Below are 20,877 nucleotides of genomic sequence, written 5' to 3' on the forward strand. Positions count from 1 at the left end.
TTAATATTTGTTAATTCTTGGCAATGAGTACACAAATGCTTGTTTTGTAATTATCTGCACTTGAATAAAAAAATAAACATTTTGAAAATTAAAAAAAATGAAAACTTATTGGAGTTCAGTCATGGTGATTTTCTTAAAAAAAAAGACTAAGTTGTCTGGTGGATACAGAAGGCTCTTGCTGGTTTTATTTTAGGTTTTATGCCAACTTTTGAATTTGCAGTTGGGTAAGAATAAGAATCTTATAAATTGCACCTGAAATGAAAACTGATTAGTTAGCTGATGACAGAAAGAATCACCTTTAACGTAAGGGAATTTCGTGATTTTTTTCAGCGTTTGGGTCCCAGGGCTATTTTGTACACTGGGGATTGTGTAATCTGTAGTAATCATCCAGCCACGAGGAGTTTGGAGGATTCTGGGAAGCATTTGTTTTGTTTAGTAACCGAGGGAAAGATTCCATTTAGTCCTAGAGGGATACGTGTTCTTTTTTTAAACATCTTTATTGGAGTATAATTGCTTTACAATGTTGTGTTAGTTGCTGCCGTATAACAAAGTGAATCAGCTATATGTATACATATATCCCCATATCTTTTCCCTCTTGTGTCTCCCTCCCACACTCCCTATCCCACCCCTCTAGCTGGACACAAAGCACTGAGTTGATCTCCCTGTGCTATGCGGCTGCTTCCCACTAGCTATCTATTTTACATTTGGTAGTGTATATATGCCCATGCCTCTCTCTCACTTCGTCCCAGTTTACCCTTCCCCCTCCCTGTGTCCTCACATCCATTCTCTACCTCAGTGTCTTTATTCCTGTCCTGCCCTTAGGTTCTTCAGAACCTTTTTTTTTTTTTTTGGATTCCATATATATGCGTTAGCATACGGTATTTGTTTTTCTCTTTCTGACTTTCTTCACTCTGTATGACAGACTCTAGGTCCATCCACCTCACTACAAATAACTCAGTTTCATTTCTTTTTATGGCTGAGTAATATTCCATTGTATATATGTGCCACATCTTTATCTATTCATCTGTCGATGGACACTTAGGTTGCTTCCATGTCCTGGCTATTGTAAACAGAGCTGCAATGAATATTGTGGTACATGACTCTTTGAATTATGGTTTTCTCAAGGTATATGCCCAGTAGTGGGATTGCTGGGTCATATGGTAGTTCTATTTTTAGTTTGTTAAGGAACCTCCATACTGTTCTCCATAGTGGCTGTATCAATTTACATTCCCACCAACAGTGCAAGAGGGTTCCCTTTCTCCACACTCTCTCCAGCATTTATTGTTTGTAGATTTTTGATGATGGCTATTCTGACCAGTGTGAGGTGATACCTCATTGTAGTTTTGATTTGCATTTCTCTAATTAGTGATGTTCGGCATCCTTTCGTGTGTTTGTGGCAATCAGTATATCCTCTTGGGAAAAATGTCTCTTTAGGTCTTCTGCCCATTTTTGTATTGGATTGTTTTTTTTGATATTGAGCTGCATGAGCTGCTTGTATATTTTGGAGATTAATCCTTTGTTTAAAATTTGCTTCATATGCAAGTATTTTCTCCCATTCTGAGGGTTGTCTTTTCATCTTGTTTATGGTTTCCTTTGCTGTGCAAAAGCTTTTAAGTTTCATTATGTTCCATTTGTTTATTTTTGTTTTTATTTCCATTTCTCTAGGAGGTGGGTCCAAAAGGATCTTGCTGTGATTTATGTCATAGAGTGTTCTGCCTATGTTTTCCTCTAAGAGTTTGATAGTGTCTGGCCTTACATTTAGGTCTTTAATCCATTTTGAGTTTATTTTTGTGTATGGTGTAAGGGAGTTTTCTAATTTCATTCTTTTACATGTAGCTGTCCAGTTTTCCCAGCACCACTTATTGAAGAGACTGTCTTTTCTCCATTGGGGATATGTGTTCTTAAGGTAGAGTACTTTAAATATTCATCTGCTGAAATGCTTTAAAAAGAAATTCTATTAAGTAGCATTCTTGAAACTGCTTCATCAAACTTAGTTAAAATTTTCAGTTAGATTTTGTGATGTAAATGGATTTTTCTAAACAAAACCGTTTCTTAAGTTTTAGTAATAAAAAGACTGGGAATTTACCTTATTGTAGGTCTTAGGGTAGGGTCGCTTGGACTTTCACTACTAGGTACTATGCTTTAGAAATGTATGTTTAAGGAGGTGAGTTTGATTTGGGGGAGTTTATCTTTTACATTTACTTTTTAAAATTTGTTTAAATAAATGTAGTCTTTCTAGAAGTACGATTCATAGTATTTTTGCTTATCTCAGGTACTGTGCCAGTGGAGAGGCAGCTCAAACGAATGTGGAAAAAATAGTTGTGTGTCTTCCTTCCACACACTTGTGTATATGGAGAATTTTTACATTGATAGTGAGTTATTCGTAAAATTTAAACCAACTTTACTTTCTTAGTCTCTAGTTTTGTTCTGATATATCTACACTGTGGTATTGAGAATTATACTCAGGGGACGAGCCAGTATGTTCAGAATGGATTTTCTTCCCCATTTTTAATGTTATCAATATATCTTATTTAACCGAAGTAGTGGTTACGTCTCTTTCTTTTTTCCCTAAAACAGCGGGACAGAAAATGCCGAAACCTCCAAAAGGGAAATATTTACTCAGAGATTTGCTTAAAATTAACTTAGTCTCTGACGTCACTCGCGCAGAAGCAATTTGTCTTCATTCGGCCACCGTCGCCTCAGCGTGACGGAGTATTTTGTCCATCTGCCGCCACCGTCCCAGATATTAGTCGCCGAGTTCCAGGGCAGGGGAACGTGTGTTTCGGGGGAGCCGGCTGGCGTTGCCGGCACCATGGAGTCACCTTTTAGTCCGGGACTCCCTCACCGGCCGGATGAAGAGTGGGGTGAGTGGGATCTGAGACTGTACTAGGGGTGGCCCCAGGTTTCTTCCTCCTTACTTCCGCGCATTTGTGGTGACAGGTGTGGACGAACCCTGCCGGAGGAGCGAGGGCCACTCGTTGTTTCCGTCCGTGGTCCTAGTAGAGTCTAGCAGAACCTGTCGGTTTCTGCCCTGGCGACAGCGAGCGTAAAATGTTGCCTGATTGGAATTACTATCGTGTTTCACCGTTTCCTTTGGGAAAGTACCAGGTGATGATTATGTGGGGCGAAAACGACGTCATTAGGAAGCTTAGGGCAGGATGGCTGTGACCATCAAAAAGGCTGCAAGTTATTTTCTCAGAGTGTGGGATGTGGGAGATGCTTGCCGTGGAGTGTACGTGTACGTGTTTGGTTTGTGTGAGAGAATGTGAATCGTCATCTCGAAGCTTCCACTATTGATCGAGGCTGATGCCCATCTTGGCAGAGAAGCAAAACACCCCAGCACCTGACCTCAGGTCCCTGATTACGTAGACCTGACGCTTATAAACGGATATAATCCTGATTGCTCTCCGGATACAACTCTAAATTTTCTTGTTATGGATATTTTGTTTGGCTTTGTGGTCAGGAAGAGTGGAATGGAATATAGTGGAAATGAGAGTGGAGAAAGCTTTATCATATAAGTGTTTAGAAGAAACTTATAGTCCTCCCTTGTTTGCCAGACGTAGTACTAATACTGTTCTTGGGCTTCAGTGTGAATTTGGAGTTGTATACGTCCCTAAATGTGTCCTGCGGTGAACCTACACCTTTCACTAGCTTTAAAATTTGGGGGAAACCCAGACTGACCGTCATTTTTTTCCCCTTGGACCATCGTTCTCAGTAGCAAGAGTGTAATCTCAATTCTCTTTGTTGAACTGAAGTCCTCATTTGATTTTCCAAAGGCAGAACTTCTCTTAAATTATATAGTGTTAGAGATTTATTTCAGTCCTTGGATAGGTTTTCTATGAGTTGTTGGAAAAACGTTAGACTGTCTCTTCCAAATGTATTTTCCCAAGCCAAATGTAGTCGTAGTAATAGAAACAATTGCTGTTAAGCAGTTTATTTGTGTCAGGTGCCCTGCTTAGCTCTTACCTCCCAAGCCAAATGTAGTCGTAGTAATAGGAACAATTGCTATTAAGCACTTTATTTGTGTCAGGTGCCCTGCTTAGCTCTTACCTCCCAAGCCAAATGTAGTTGTAGTAATAGGAACAATTGCCGGTAAGCACTTTATTTGTGTCAGGTGCCCTGCTTAGCTCTTACATGCATTATCTTATTTAATCCTCCCAACAGTCCAGTGAGGTATTGTTATTTTACAGATGAGGAAACTGAGGCTGAGAGAGAATGAACGCTCGGAGTCTTATAGCTAGTGAGTGTCAGAAACAGGATCAGTACCTGGTTTGTCTACCTCCAAAGCCTGTGCACTTAGTCACTATTCTGTATTGCTTTCCTAAGTAATTTCTACAGATTTGATTTTTACCAAGATCCCCCCAGTTATTAAAAAATCTACTTCAGTATACTGGGTTGTTATGATCTGTTTTCTTAGCTAGTCAACTATTATATTTTCGTGATTTTTCTTAAACTATAACTGTGAGGCACTTCCTGATAGCATTATTATGTCTTCTGATACCCAGGCTGCATTTTTCTGACTAATCTGATCAGTTGACTCCTAGTCTTAATGTTCTTTAACAGAGCATTCAGTTCTTTGTAGTAGGTTCACTGACTCAGCTCAGGTATCTTGCCCTGCCCCTCCCTGAACATGCCCATTTCCCATGGTTTTCCAAGCTTCTCTTTTAAAACTGTTAACAATCTTTTCTTAGTGGAACACTTTAATTCTGCTTCCTCAGGTGTTCAGTAAGTAGGATAGATTTTGCAGGCACTGGAGTGAAAGGTTACTGTTTGCTAGCATTTCTCAGTAGAATATGGACTCTTTTTCTGGGAGTTGCCATTTTGGGTGTTCAAGGACTTCACTGATTTATTTGACCTTTTTTTTTTCTATATTAGAAGCTAGCTAGTTAAAATTTTAAAAATCAGATTATGTAATTAGTACTTGTGACTCTTAACAACTTTGTATAATTAAAAATGACTTACTCAGAACAGCCTATGATGGGATGTGCATCCCATGTGTATTTTCCCTTTATGTGGGGTGATGAAATTTAGAACGGGCCTATAAACATTTTCTGTAAAGGTCTAGATAGTAAATATTTTAGGCTTTTGTGGTCATGTGGTCTCTGTTCTGACTCCTCAGCTCTGCCAGTTGTAGTACAAAAGCAGCCATGGACAATGTAGACTGAGCATGACTGTGTTCCAAAACAACTTTATTTATGGATGCTGAAATTCTATTTCATGTAATTGTTTTTAATACTTAATAGAGTTTACTTTTAGTACAGTTTTAGATTTACAGAATAATTGAGGGCATAGTACACAGTTCTCCTGCCCCCCAAGTTTCCCCTATTGGTAACATCTTGCATTAGAGGAGTACATTTGTTACAATTGATGGGCCAGTATTGATACATTATCATTAACTAAAGTCCATAGTTTATATTAAGATTCACTCTTGTTCATTCTGTGGGTTTTGACAAATGCATAATGTCCTGTATCTACCATTACAGTATCATATGGGATAGTTACACTGCCCTAAAAAATCTGCTGTGCTCCACCTGTTTGTCTCTGCCTCCCTCCTCCAAAGCCCCAACAACCACTGTTCTTTTCATTGTCACCTAGTTTTGCCTTTTTCAAAATGTCATATTGTTGGAATGATAGAGTACGTAGCATTTTTAATTTGGCTTCTTTCATTTAGCAAAATGCATTTAAGATCCCTCTATTTTTAATGGCCTGATAGCTCATTTCTTTTCAGCACTGAATAATATTCCATGGTATGGATGTACCACAGTGTCTTTTGGGCTCCCATAACAAAATACCAGGAAGCTTAAACAACAGAAATTTATTTTCTGACAGTTATGGAGGCTGGAAGTCCAAGCACAGGTGCCAGCATGGTCAGGTTCTGGTGAGACTTCTCTTCCTAGCTTATAGGCGGCCTTTTTTTTGCTGTGTCCTCATGAGGCAAAGGGGTGGAAAGGGAAGGAGGGAGGGAAGGAGGAAGAGGTGGGGGAGAGAGAGAGGTAGGTAGGTAGGTAGACCTATCTCTTAGTCTTATAAGGCCACAGTTCTAGTAGATTAGGGCCCCGCCCTTGTAACCTCATTTAACCTTGATTACCTCGTAAAGACCACCCTACCTCTGGATGCAGTCATCTTGGGGGCTTCAATATATAAATTTTGGGGGGGACACAATTTGGTCCATAGCACACAGTTTGTTTATCCATTTACCTGTTGAAAAACACCTTGGTTGCTTCTAGGGTCTCAAAACCAGTTAAAGACAGACTGAGGCCAGGAAAGAGGGCCAGGCGTGGGGGACAAGAGTGACAGGTTCCGGCTTATAAAGGGCTTACATGCAGTGAAGGGACAGCCACAAACTGTTCTCCAGTGATGAACACTGCACAGAGAATTAAAATTGGTTGCTTTCAAAAGTTGGCAGTTATATATAAAGCTGCTATAAATATTCATGTGCAGTTTTTTTTTTTGGCATCACTGTGGGGCTTGCAGGATCTCAGTTCCCCGACCAGGGATTGAACCCGGGCCATGGCAGTGAGAGCGCCGAATCTTAACCACTAGACCACCAGGGAACTCCATTGCAGCTTTTTATGTGGACATAAGTTTTCATATAAATTGGGTAAATACCAAGGAGCATGATTGCTGAATCATACAGTAAGAATATGTCCGGTTTTGTAAGAAACTTTCAACCTGTCTTCCAGAGTGGCTATGCCATATTCCCACCAGCAGTGAATGAACATTCCTGTTGCTCCAGTCCTGCCAACATTTGGTGTTGCCAGTGTTTCAGATTATAGCCATCCTGATAGGTGTGTAGTGGTATCTCATTATTTTAGTTTGTAGTTCCCTGATAACATGTGATGTGGAGCATCTTTTCATATGCTTTATTTTATCTATTTTTTTAAAGGAAAGGTCTTTTAAAAATATTTGTTTGTTTATTTATTTTATGTTTTGGCTGCGTCGGGTCTTAGTTGCGGCATGCGGAATATTCGTTGTGGCGTGCAGGCTTCTCTCTCTAGTTGTGGCGCTCAGGCTCTAGAGCATGTGGGCTTTGTAGTTGTGGCATGTGGGCTCTCTAGTTGTGGATCTCATGCTCAGTAGTTGTGGCACGCAGGCTTAGTTGCCCTGCAGCATGTGGGATCTTAGTTCCCTGACCAGGGATTGAACCCATGTACCCTGCATTGGAAGGCGGATTCTTAACCACTGGACCACCAGGGAAGTCCCCATATGCTTTATTTGTCATTTGTATATCTTTCCTTTCCTCTTTCCTTCCTACGTCCCTCCCTCCCTCCCTTTCTTTTTCTTACATTTTGCAAAAGCCACTTTTTTTTTGCTGCACATAAGATATATGTACCAAGATCAGAAGCTTCCATCTGCCACTGTGGTTTCTTTGATAAATTCAGTGTCTTCTGTGAAAGTTCTCTGTACCTTCCTGCGTTGACCAAAACCTGACTCCCCTGATGACACGGTTTTCCCTGAAGTCCTAGTGAATGGTAGCTCTTTTCATTCTCAAAACCTTTTCTCCATTAGGGCCTCTGAAAGTGGGTTAGTTATCTTCCTTTTTCTTCACTGCTACTTTTAGATCATTCTCCTTTCATCCTCCCTAAAAACATCCAGGCTTAAATTTCACATTGTCTCACATGCTGTCCTCTTCCTCTCCCTGTTATAGTCATCTGCTGATTTCTGGTTCACTCTCCCTCACTTTTTGAAAAAATTTAGTTCCTAGCTTATTGTCACTTTCTTTAACACTCCTTCCATCATGATTCTTGGCTGATTTCAGTATTCTCAGAGAAGATCCTTCAAATACCCTGACCTCTCATCTCCTGGGTCTCCTCTCCACCTTCCACCCTGTCTCAGGCATTTTCTTCCCCAATCATAAACCTAAACCTTGTCAGTACTAGTAACATAATCTCAGTTTCCAGCATCCCACTGTGACCATCACCTTCTGTCTTACCAGCTCTCTCTCTTTAGTACTCCAATTCCAGTGGTACCTTCAACACTGCTGAGATTCTGCCATCTTTTCACTGTCCCTCTTCCCCTTTATGTTATCACTTTCCCCTTATCCAGTTTAAATTCCATGGACAGTCTCTGTAATCATTCCCTCATACCCTCAATATCCTTGTCTCTCTCTTGTTTTGTAGTTCTCTCTTTGATCAACTACAACCTTGGTTAAATCCAACTCTGTCTACTCCATGAATGCACTCAAGTAGCTGAAAGTGGCTAAAAAAGAAAATTCAGCCATGTTGACTGGTCTCACTTTAAATTTATGATACTAACCTGAAATAGACCATTAAGTATTACCTGGCTGATCATATTTCCTTGGTCCTCTCTCTCTGATGATCGTTTTTATAAAGGTTCTTCTCTCCTCAAACCTCCAGCACCTCCTCCTGCATTCTTTGAATCAGAAGAGAACTGCTGCAATCTCCTACTACCTCATCTACCTGTGTACCAGTATATTTGCCTTCTCTTCGTTGGTGGGAATGCTAGAGCCGATCACTTCTATGTGTGCTTTAGACCCTTCCTTCTTTGTTTTATTTTTTTTTAAATTTATTTATTTATTTTTGGCTGTGTTGGGTCTTCGTTGCTACTCACGGGCTTTCTGTAGTTGCGGTGAGCGGGGGCTACTCTTCGTTGCGGTGCGCGGGCTCCAGGTGCGTGGGCTTCAGTAGTTGTGGCTCATGGGCTCTAGAGCACAGGCTCAGTAGTTGTGGCACACGGGCTTAGTTGCTCCATGGCATGTGGGATCTTCCCAGACCAGGGCTCGAACCCATGTCCTCTGCATTGGCAGGTGGATTCTTAACCACTGCACCACCAGGGAAGTACCTAGACACCCCGCCCCCACCCCTTTATTCAAGAATATTGCTCAGGGGCTTCCCTGGTGGCGCAGTGGTTGAGAGTCCGCCTGCCGATGCAGGGGACACGGGTTCGTGCCCCGGTCCGGGAGGATCCCACATGCCGCGGAGCGGCTGGGCCCGTGAGCCATGGCTGCTGAGCCTGCGCGTTCGGAGCCTGTGCTCCGCAACGGGAGAGGCCACAGCAATGAGAGGCTCGCATACCACAAAAAAAAAAAAAAAAAAAAGAATATTGCTCAAGCTCTTCTTCCTTTTCCTGAATCTGCATTTCCACCCCTACATGTAGTTGCTTCTCCTGTCTAGAGTGAAAAAAAAAGAAAAACCCCCAAACCCTCTTTAGATGTTACTTCCCTTTTAGCTTCAACTACATTTCTCTGTTTTATTTTACAGCAGAATTCTTTTTTAAAAAACGTCCATGTTCACTGACTCCACTTTCTCTTTTTTCACTGTCTCTTGAACACAATGCAGTCAGGCGCCACCACTCCACCAAAGCTGCTCTTTCTAAGGTCACCACTGTTTTCCAGTGGCCATCTCTCATCTTACAAGAAGTAAAAGAATAAATAAATGGTCAAAGCGGCAGTCAGGTGGGAAAGCTTTCTGAGCAAACAAAAACTAATAGCTACCATAGTTTACTACTGTTAGGAGAAATCTATATAGTAGGTAGTGTGGGGTTGGTGAAAAAGATATAGAAGTAGGTAGTAAATTTTAGAGATACTTCATAGGTAACCAATGCCACCAATGCCACCACTTCCTTATGGATCTTTCTAAGATATTCTGTAGTATACAAATGTATTTATCAACCCACTCTCAGTTTTTTTAAGTATTCACAAACCACAGAAAAGTTAAAAGATCAGTACAGTGATAACCTGTATTTCCCTTATCTAGATTTACCAACTGTTAACATCCTGCCATACTCACTCTTTCTCTCAGTATTACCCACACTTCCCTCTTCTTTCATTATCTGAAAGCAGGCTGCAAATAATATGAAACTCCTAAACACTTCACTATGTATCCTCCTAAGAACAAGGAAATATGTATTTTTTAAAAGCATGAATTCATGCTAATACCCACAGTTCAAAGCCAGTACCACAGAGTTCTTTCTCACCTTCTTGCATTATATACTTTTATTTCTCTTTTCCTACTGTGTAAATCCTGATTCCCAATAACATCCTATGTTTTTATGGGCTCACTTTAGCTGCTGTGTTGAAAATAGACTGAAAGAGGGTCAAGGGCAGAAGCAGAGAGACCATTTGGAGGCTACTGCATTATTCCAAGTGATTTATGATGGGAGCAGTGGAGATAATGGAAGTGGTTGACTGTGGATATATACACATACACATATGCATGTGTATATACCCATATGTGTATATATATATATATATATATTTCTTTAAATAAATTTATTTTACTTTTGGCAGTGTTTGGTCTCTTCTGCACACGGGCTTTTCTCTAGTTGTGGCGAGCACGGGCTTCTCATTGCGGTGGCTTCTCTTGTTGTGAAGCACAGGCTCTAGGTGCACGGGCTTCAGTAGTTGTGGCACATGGGCTCAGTAGTCGTGGCTCGCAGGCTCTAGAGCACAGGCTCAGTAGTTTTGGCGCATGGGCTTAGTTGCTCTGCGGCATGTGAGATCTTCCCGGACCAGGGCTCGAACCCGTGTCCTCTGCATTGGCAGGCAGATTCTTAACCACTGCACCACCAGGGAAGCTCCCCATGTATATTTTTTATTCAAAATTTAAGTTTTGGAATAGTTTCAAACCTACAGAAAAGTTATAAGAACTGTGCAAAGAACTATTGCATGCCTGTCACACAGATTCCCTGATTGTTAAATTTTACTGTATTTGCCCCATTTCTCCTTCTTTAGAGAGAGAAAAAGAGAGTGAAATGTGTTGTTAACTCATTACCCTTAAATACTGCAGTGTGTATCTCCTCCTCCCCTAAACAAGGATACTCTCCTATATCACTGTCATACACTCCTTCCAGTCAGGAAATGAACATTGATACAGCATTAGTATCCAATTCACAGATACCATTCATATTTTGCTGTATGTCTTAATAATGGCTCTTTTTCTAGTCTGGGACCCTACCTGCAAACATGCATTACTTTTACTTTTCATGTCTCCTTAGAGTTTTTCAACCTGGGATGGTTGCTTAGTCTTTTCCTGTTTCTTGTATTCTTGACAGTCTTAAAGAATACAGGTCTTTTGTTCTGTAAGATGACTCTAAACCTAGGTCTATATACTGTTTCCTCATGACCAGAATCAGGCCATGAGCCCGTGACAGGAATGCTAGAGAAATGATAGAGGCACACTATGTTGACCTGTTCCAAGGTGATGTTCACCTTGATCACATTGTCAAGTTAGTATCTGCTGGATTTCTCCACTGTAAAGTCACTATTTCCCCTTTTACATTTGATTCGTATTGGGCTGGCCAAAAAGTTCCTTCGGGTTTTTCTGTAACATCTTACGAAAAACCTGAACAAACTTTTTGGCTAACCCAGTATTTTGGGGGAGATAATCTGAATGCCACCAATGTCCTATCCCTTACTAAACCTTCACTCACCAGCCCTGGCCTCTGTTGATAACTCCAGCTTATATCAACTACCACTCTAATGCCAAATGGTGATTCTCTCTTAACATTCTGTGTACATTTATTAATTGACATTATACTGTAAGAAAAAGCTTTCTCTGTTTCTTTGTTTATTTCATTATGAGCTCACTAATTCCTATTTGATTCAATGGGTTGTAATCTGGCTTTATTTTGATGCTCAGATTTTCTGAGAATTGACCAGTAAGAGTCCATTCATATCAGCTCCTTTGTTCTTTTGACATGTTTCCATCATTCTCTGAGGATTTCCTTATTTTCTGGCACAACAAGATTTTCCCAGGCCTACTTTGCACTTTCTCTGCCTAAGCCCTGGAATCAGCTCTTTCTCTAAGGAGCCCTTTAGTGGACTTCCATTTAGTAGAGGATGGTATTCAGTATCCAAGGTCTGGAAACATACGATTTTTCAGTGCTGTGGGATGTCTTCGTTTCTAGGACCTGTTAGCAGACAGAATTAGGACATACATGTATGTATATGTGTACACACATATACAAACATCTATAATTCTTTCTGTGTATGAATATTTTAAGAAAATGTGTTCGTATTAATACTTCTAATTCCAGTGCAACATCTTAGGGTTCTTTTATTCTCTACCCTTTTCACGTTTCTAAATCCTTTCTCAGACAGTGAGAAACCTAGCTCTAATGTATTTTATCATTTGCTCCATCAATTAACACATTTGTTCGGTATTATCACTCTCCTAACCACTCAGGCTGCTTCTTACATCTGCCACTCTGTTCCTCCTCCCACTGCCCCATTTTTTTGGCATCTGAGGCATGCTGCCACCTCCACAAGGCACCTCCCCTCCTGTACCATCCTATTTCCTTGGGTACCAGGCACATTGCCACACAGGATGACACACACAACCCCACCACCCTCCTTGCTCTGCTGACATCTCTGTGTTGGGAAGAGTAGGGAAGGAACGGAAAGATGGAAAGGGAAGGAAGAATGGAAAGGAAAGGTAAGATGCCAGATTACCAATACATACTTTGAAGACAGAGCTGACAGGATTTACTGGTAGATTGAATACAGAGAGTGAGGAAGAGAAGTAAGCAATGACTCCTAAGGTTTTTGACCTGAACTCCTGGGATAATTGAATTGTCATTAACTGAGATGAGGACGAACCAGTAGGAGGTTTGGTGAGGGATGATTTGAAGCTCAGTTTTGGATGTGTTAAGTTTGAGATGCCTTTTAGATATCCAAGAGGAGACGTAGAGTACTCACTGTGTACATGCGTCCTGAGGTATGGACTGGAGATGTATATTTAGGAATCCTTGGCATATAGATGCTATTTAAAGCCATGAGCTCAGCTGAGATCACAAAGGGAGTAGAATAGATAGAAAAGTTTGCACTAAGCCCAGGGACAATTTCATGTTAAGAAGATGAAGAATAACCAGTAAGGTAGGGCCAACCAGTGAGGTGGGAGGAAAACCAGGTGAGTATGGTAATTTGGAAGCCAAGTGAAGAAAATGCTTCAATTTATATGAAAAGATCAACTGTTTCAAATGCTGTTGAGAGTAAGATGAGGACCATGAATTTACCATTGAATTTAGCAGAGGAGAAGTCATTGGTGACATAATAACTGATGTGTATGCCTGTGTATGTGTTGGTGGAGGAAGCTTGCTTTGAATAGGTTCAAGAAGGAGAGAAATGAGAGGCAGCAGATAAGAACTCTTTCAAGGAGTTTTCGCCTGTGTATAAGGTACATAGCCACAGTCATCTACTTATATGGGTTTTTTGTTTTGTTTTGCTCTGCAGCTGAGTTTAAGGTAGTCCTTTTCTGAGAGTTATATGAATAACCTTTCATTATCACTACACACAAAAAATGTGCTATGTACTATTTTGTTTTAGGCTGGTGAAATGTTTCTACCATTGACCAAGTCAGTGAGAGACTTGCAGTGTAGTTCTTATATATGTGAAGTAAGGAAATCACCAGAGCAAATTTCAGTGGCATGATAGTAGGGAGTACAAAGGCAGACTTAGATTGGGAAACTCTTCAAAGTGCTTGAAGTTCTGAAAATGTTAAAGAAAATAGACACTTTACAGATTATACAGTAATCAGTCTTCTTTGGCCTTATCAGCACCTTGACCTGTGTTCATATATTTCTCGGTTTATAAGGAAATCTTATTAGGAAATTGGAACATAGTTAGATTTGTTGAAATAAATGAAATGGTTTAGATGAGTGAGTTCTTTATTGTTTGGATAGAAAATTGGTTGTACCTCTAACTTAAGGCAAGGATGGCAAATACCTGGTACATGTGTTGCCATATTCCTCTCCTGTCATCACTGCTGATCAACCACGTCACTTTTTTTTGTGCTGAACCTAGATGAAGCCTCAGAATTTGTGTTAGTAATGTTCCAGGAAGTCACTACCAATTAGTCCAACATGACATGACAGGACATAAAACCTGTTTTTTAATCCCTGGTATAATGATTTAGTTCACAAGATAAAAATTATGTGGAAAACAATACATATGTTAGAAACCAGCTTTGAATTGGTTGTCATTCACACTCCTAGAGTTTATCAGTAATAGTAATGGCTAATGAGAAACCCTAATAGAGCTGACATAAGGATACAGTGCTTATTCTTTTGTCAAAACATTGAATTAACAATAAATATGTATTCTTTTCTTTTGTCCAAAGATTCTACCCTCTTTGCTGAACTTGGCTACGATGACTTGCAGTTGGATGCGGCAAATGAAACTTATGTAAGTATTTATTAGAGGAGAAATGCTGAATAATGTGATATTTAATCTTTAATTATTGCAAGAAGATTTCAGGATAACACATTTAGGCTAGTTATTTAAGTTTAAATAACTTTTAAGATTAAGTATGAAACTTAGTAGCCATTTTGTAGTCAGTGAATGTAGGATTGTAGAAATTGCATTGGTCTTGGTATGAGAAGACTTGTATTCTAAGTCTACCTTTGGCCCCAGGGGTGGGTAACCTTGGAAAAGTTACTTAACTGCCTACCTCTTGGTTTTTACAGATATTTTGCTGCTTAGGGAAACAGTGTGATATTAAGGAGTATGTGTGTCATGGATCTAGTTAAGAGAACTTACCAACTTCCTTTTTAAAAGTTATGTATCCTTAATGTTGAAAGCTCTGAAACTTAGAAATGTCCTTATTTTTTGCCTTTGAGTGGTTAGAAGTATGCGTAAAAGCTATTATTATAGCACTTTAAGTTCTCAAAAATATTTTAGATTTTTTTTTTCTTTTCTGGATTAGTATATGTGAAGCTGTTTGGCCTGAACTCTTACTTTGTCTTATTCTTTAATGGATGAGGTGCTGTTTGACTTGGGAAGTAGTTCAAGTGAACAGAGTGATTTTATATGCATATCAATCCGGTTGAATATTTATCACTTATTTTTTAAGCCCTTAATAAAAATAAAGCTTGCTCAGTGAGTTTAAGACATTTCTCAAAGAATAATTTAGCAGTTGTTTTACCATGAATCAATAGAAGGGAGTGAAACACATGATATTTTTTAAAATCAATGCATGAGATTTTAATGGTTTCATTTACTCTGTGAGATGCTTTACAGTGTTGTCTGTTGACTAAATTGGCTTTTAATATTGGCTGGTTGCTTAAGCAACTGGTATTTTTTCATAACCTCCAGAGCCTAACATCATCAAGAAACAATATAGTAAATTTGAAAGATTCAGGGAAATATGATCCTGATTTTATAACTAACATTCTGTTCCCTCAAACAAGTCACACAATCTTTCAGTTCCTTAGTTTTTCTGGTATAAAATAAGAGATTGGATTAAATGGTTTCAGAGGGCCCATTCTAGCTTTAAAACTGTCATTCTTCTTTCACATGGCTGTACAAGTTTCCCTTGAGAAGTCATTGAAGAACTAGAGTATATAAGTACCAGTATGTTTTGCTTTACATAAAATGGGTCTGTGAAATTTCCAACCAGATAAAATTCTTATGCTGTAAAATGTATTTGACTTTTTTGTCTGAAGATTGAGTATGAAGCATCCTCGAAGTTGGTCATGCCACTATTGAACATGTTAAAAAGTATTGCTAGCACTCAGGCAAATATCCTTCCTCAGTTTACTTAGACTAAGAAAGTTTGAAGATTTTTCGTTGCTGAAAGTATGAGGCTGCTTAATTTTTTGATATCTAGATTCAAATATGAGAAAAAAGCAAAGAGGATTGATTTAAAAGGTGGTTCTTTCATAATTTAAGTAGTTTTTTCTTTTTTTTAATGTGAACTTTCACACATTCTCTTTATATAATTTGCAATAATATTTACTCAGTTTAGGGCAGTATGATAAGAAAAGTTTCTCTTCTCTCCTTCTGTTACATTCTCAATAAAAATAAACCACAGAATAGACATTTGAAATGATAATATTCTAGAAATTATTACCAAATTGTTGTTATTGATAACTAGATTAATCTTTATTTTTTTCCTGAGGCTTGCTTTCTTGCTGTTTATTATCTGTCACATTAAGTTAATATTGACTACCTTTTAACTTTGTTGTACTGTTTATATATTAAGTTTACTTCTGTTCTTATCTCTGTAACCTTAAACATTTAAAATAGTTGTGGTACTGTCTTAATCTTAAACTCATATGAGGGCTCTGAAATCATGTGGCAGTTCTTTATTAATATATATGGTATAAGATGGTCATCCAAAGACCCAGAATATGATTATATTTAAATTAAAAAATTGTCATCTGAATGAAAAGAAACTAAGAGCCCCTCTAAGAAGTTTACTGACCCCTATTTGAGAAACTTAGTTTTATCTTCTAGGATTAAAAAAAAATTTAGAAATTTTATTTTAGAAATTTGAAAAGTACAGAACAGTAAAAAGTATAAAATTACCCATCCTCCTATGGATCTCTTCCTTCTCCCACAAGCATTTTAATATGTGGTATATTTGAAGTTTCAGTTAAAGTCTCTTTATGATTCCTGCATGTCTTTTGGATACATCTGTATTCTTTCCCTTGTATATAGAGATATTGTAAATAGGCATTTGCTGTGACTTCTTTTCCTTAATGGCAATGGGGAAAACTTATTTTGCTGGATCTCCTTTATGACAAAGCACATATTTTGTGACTGTTGTAAAGGTCTATTTCCACTGAAAAGAATGAGACCAACGGAATCTTTCAGATAGATGTTGACTTCAATACCTCCTTCCTAGTTGTTACTACTGTGCTTAAAATAACTAAATTTGTTTATCTCTAAGCTATCCAAGATGTATTTTCAAGATGAACTGATTAACTTAGAAAGTTATTTTTACTAAGTTGGGTAATCACAATTATTTATGGCAAATTGCATCTGTTAGTTTGATTTCTGGATGTATATATTTTAATCTTGTAATATTCTTTTACTGATTTGAAACCTACAGGAAAATAATTTTGATAATCTTGATTTTGATTTTGATTTGATGCCTTGGGAGACAGGCATTTGGGACATCAACAATCATTTCTGTACAGGTAATGATTTATTTCATTGATAAAAAATTTAAATGGGTCCATATTATTTTATAGTTTGGTAATAGTCAAAATTAGGTGGGGTTACTGGGCTACTTTTGTAGGCCAAAAATTTCCAGGGACTACATTCTACTTTGGTGTAGCAAGGCATACATAAATTTCTTGCCAAAATAGATATAAAGAATTTCATAGTTATGTGTTAGTCACATAATGAATAAAAATTTTATTATTCAGAAATATTGATTTTGAATTATATGTAATACTCTCTAAGAGATTAACCTATCTGAGAATTAGACAGAATTTAGGGAATCAAGGGGAAGAAGCTTGGGATTATTAGAACCTAGGACCTTAGTGTAGGGGTCCCGTGTATACACATCTGAGGAGGAGACCCTACCTGGCTAATGCTAGTATCTTTAAGGGGCCCAATGAGGTGGGTTTTAGGTGTGCTGAAAAAAGCTGGAACCTGGAGCAAACTGTCCCTTCTGGGATGAAGCTGATGGGAGGATGAAGAAATCCCTTCTTCCCTTCTACCTTTCAGCATCCTTCTAGTACCCGCTATTGACAGGACCTAAAAGGAAGCCAGCTGAGACATGTATTAATAATTTGCATCACAGACTATAGAAGGTAGACTTAAGAGCTGAGAGACAATGTGTAAATAACCAGCACATTTCCCCATCTAAATTGCAGTCCTCCCCACTGCTGCATTTCCTTTTCCCTTTCATTTTATGTATTTGTATATCTTGCTCAATTCCTGTCTTCCCTCACAGAATAAGAGCTACACAAGGCCAGTGTTCTGGTTCCTGCCATTGTGTAACAAACTACTCTAAAACTTAGTGGCTTAAAACAATAACCATTTTATTAGGCTCCCAGAATCTGTGGGTTAGGCATTTGGACAGCATGCACCAGGAATTGCTTGTCTCTGCTCCATGGTGTCCAGACCTCATCTGGGAAGATTTGAAGGCTGAGGTAGTTTGACACTGGGGGCTAGAATTACCTTAAGGTTTCTTCACTCACATGTCTGATGCCTGGTCTGGAATGACTTGAAGACTAGGACTGCCAACTTGAGTGCTTACACGTCACCTTTCTATATGGCCTGGCTTCCTCACAGCCTGGCGGTCTCATGGTAGTCAGACTTCAAAGGCTCAAATGTGAGTGTTTCAACACACAAAATAGAAGCTGCATTGCCTAATGTAACACAGCCTTGGGATTCACATAGCATTACTTCCATACTCTGTCGATTGAAGAAGTCATAAGCCCACCAAGATTCAAACGGAGGAGGAAATAGTGGCTACTTCTTGATGGGGAAGTGGCAAAATCACATTATAGATCATGAGATATGGTAGATATTTTGCACCTAACTTTGGAAAACACAATCTGCCACAGAGATTCTTCTCTTCCCCATTCCTACCCTGTTATAAATTTGACACCTAGGAACACCTAGGCTATAGTTACTCAGCACATTTTAAAAAATACATAGTTCAAAAGATAGGAACATTTTTGTGTTTTAATTGTATTGTCAAAAATGCTTTTCAGAATAATTCTTTCCTGTTTCTTATGTTTTAAAATTATTTTGGGGAGAGTCTATAATTTTGCATATTGCATAATATTCAAAAGGTACAAAAAGTCTGTAGAGTAGAAAAGTGTCTCTTTTGGCTCTTGTTCCTCAGCCACCAAGTTCTGCTTCCCAGAGACAACCACTGTCATCAATTTCTTACGTTCATCCTTCAAGAGAGTTAATGCAGATGCTAGTCGTACAATAGTATACACATGTATAACTTATTACACAGACGGAAGCATACTAGAGTTACTATTTTCTGCTCTTGAATTTTCACTTGATGATATATTTTGGTGACCTTAGCTTCTATATCATTGAATTTTAAAAGCAGATTTTACCTTCTTTCTTATTCATTTCATTCTGAGTTTATATTGTTCAGTGGGAAAATTTTTGCCCCTTGTTTTTCAGTTAAAGATATTAAAGCAGAACCTCAGCCACTTTCTCCAGCCTCCTCAAGTTGTTCAATCTCACCTCCTCAGTCAGTGGACTCTTATTCTTCAACTCAGCATGTTCCTGTAAGTAACCAGTCTTTTACAGTGATTTTGGTTACAATGGAATCTGGAAAATATGTATGTGTGGGAGGCAGTTAACATTTATTAAGTGCTAATATACGTCCTATTATCTCATTTAATCCTGAGGAAGCTGAATCTTGAGGAATGGCCTTGAGGGAGCTAGAAAGCTGTTAGTCTCTTTGGTTTTGCCCTCCTTCCCTTATGTTCTTGTCTTCATAATTTCATTGTTTCATTGCACCTTACCAGTACCCAATATTTTTTTTTTTTGTTTATTGACTTATTGTCTTTTCTCCCTGCTACCTTCTTTACTCCCCATTAGAATATACATTCTTTGAGGACATAGAAGACTGTAAGATGGTCTCTTTCTGTAACTCCTTAGCCATGTAACCTAGAATGGTCTCCTTAGTTCAGGAAAGCTAGTACTACCTTTTGAATGTGCTAATAAGGTTTTTTACAAAAGCACCTTAAAAATGCTTCTGCTCTTCATCTAGACAAAAGCTCTGAGGCCAGGAAAAGGAAGTACCAAAGGCTTTAGGTATTTTTTGGAATGGGGAAAGGAAAAAATATAAGAAGAAAAATTCAAATTACTGTTTCAGTGAATTATATCTGTTGTAAATTGAGGTATCTTCATTCTGGCATAATTTCCATATAGTCAGTTACTAAATCCTGATGATTCTATCCACTTAGTATCTCTAAGATTCATCTTCTCCACACACACCAGGCCATCATCACCTCATCTGGATTAAGGCAATAGACTTTTGACTGGTCTCTCTGCCTCCTAACTCCCCAAACCTTTCTTAGCAGAGGAATCTTCAAAGAGAAATTTTTCAAAATCACAAATTTGATGTGTCAGTTTTTTGCTTAAAACCTTCCCAACCCTTACAAGGACAAAATTCAAATTGCCAGTGTACTAGGCCCTCCATGTTCTGGCTCCTGTTTACCTTTCCAGTCTTGTTTCTCACTATCCTTCCTGTTCCTCCCTTCACACTCCCCTTAGGTTTAACCCTGAGAGCTCCTGTGTGCTCCAGTCATTCAACAACTGTGCCAGGAACTGTGCCAAACACTGTCCATGGACAAGAGCAGCGAGCTCTCTGCTCTTAACCATTTTAGGTTTTTGTACATGCTCTTCCTTCTGCCTGAAATAGCCTCATTTTTTTCTTCTTTGGGAAACTCCTATTCATCCTTAAGTCCCAGTTCAAAAATTACTTTCTCTATGAAGCTTTTCTCTGATTGCCGCTCTTGGCAGTTCTCTGTGGTCCCACAGTTTCTCCAATGATTTAATTTTAAAAACTTAATTTACTTTTGAAGTCAAAAGTATTAATATATAACAAGGTATATTCACAGAAGCCTGATTTCTATCCTATTCTTTCCTTTCCATCCTTTCTTACACAAAAGGTAGCATACTACATACCCTGCTCTGCACCTTGCTTATTTAACTTAGTGGTATATCCCAGAGGTAACTCCAATTTCAGGATATAGAATCTTTCTCATTCCCTTTTATGGCTGCATAGTCTTCCATTGTGTGACTGTATTATACTTTATTCAGTGATTTCCTTATTGATGAACATTTGTGTTGTTTTCGGTCTTTTCTAGACTCGATGCTGTAATAAATAACTATGTACATAAGTCACTTCATATTTTTGCCAGGATATCTTCCGGTTATACTCCTAAAGAGAGATTGCTGAGATCGGGGTGAATACTTTTTTAATGTTACTGTTTATTGCCAGATTTCCCTCCACAGGTTGTACGGTTGTGTATTCTGACCAGCAGTATGTAAGAGGGCCAATTTTCCCTTCATCACTACACAGCATGTTTTGTTTTCTATTTCTTTTATTATAAGTGTGGTTAAACATCTTTTTGTATATTTCATATGTCTAAGGCCTATTTGCATTTCTTTTTATGAACAATCAGTTCAAATTTTTGTCCACTTTT

General features: G+C 38.6%; 1 protein-coding gene across 4 annotated transcripts in view; it reads left to right on the forward strand.

Moving 5' to 3' along the window:
- The first annotated feature begins 2,729 nt into the window (after window positions 1-2,729).
- ATF6 (activating transcription factor 6) overlaps window positions 2,730-20,877 on the forward strand; it is a 212,420-nt gene continuing 194,272 nt past the window's right edge. For 2 of the 4 annotated variants that reach the window (XM_082614997.1, XM_082614998.1), the window contains exons 1-4: window positions 2,742-2,864; window positions 14,079-14,143; window positions 16,794-16,881; window positions 18,842-18,948. In XM_082614997.1, coding sequence (XP_082471123.1) covers window positions 2,813-2,864; window positions 14,079-14,143; window positions 16,794-16,881; window positions 18,842-18,948 — 312 coding nt within the window. In that variant the 5' untranslated portion in view covers window positions 2,742-2,812. Of the gene's footprint in view, window positions 2,865-14,078; window positions 14,144-16,793; window positions 16,882-18,841; window positions 18,949-20,877 lie in introns of all 4 variants that reach the window. The other 2 variants (XM_082614999.1, XM_082615000.1) reach the window with 2 other exon arrangements.

This window comes from Mesoplodon mirus, assembly GCF_964341445.2.
Source record: "Mesoplodon mirus genome assembly, chromosome: 3".
NCBI lineage: Eukaryota > Metazoa > Chordata > Mammalia > Artiodactyla > Ziphiidae > Mesoplodon > Mesoplodon mirus.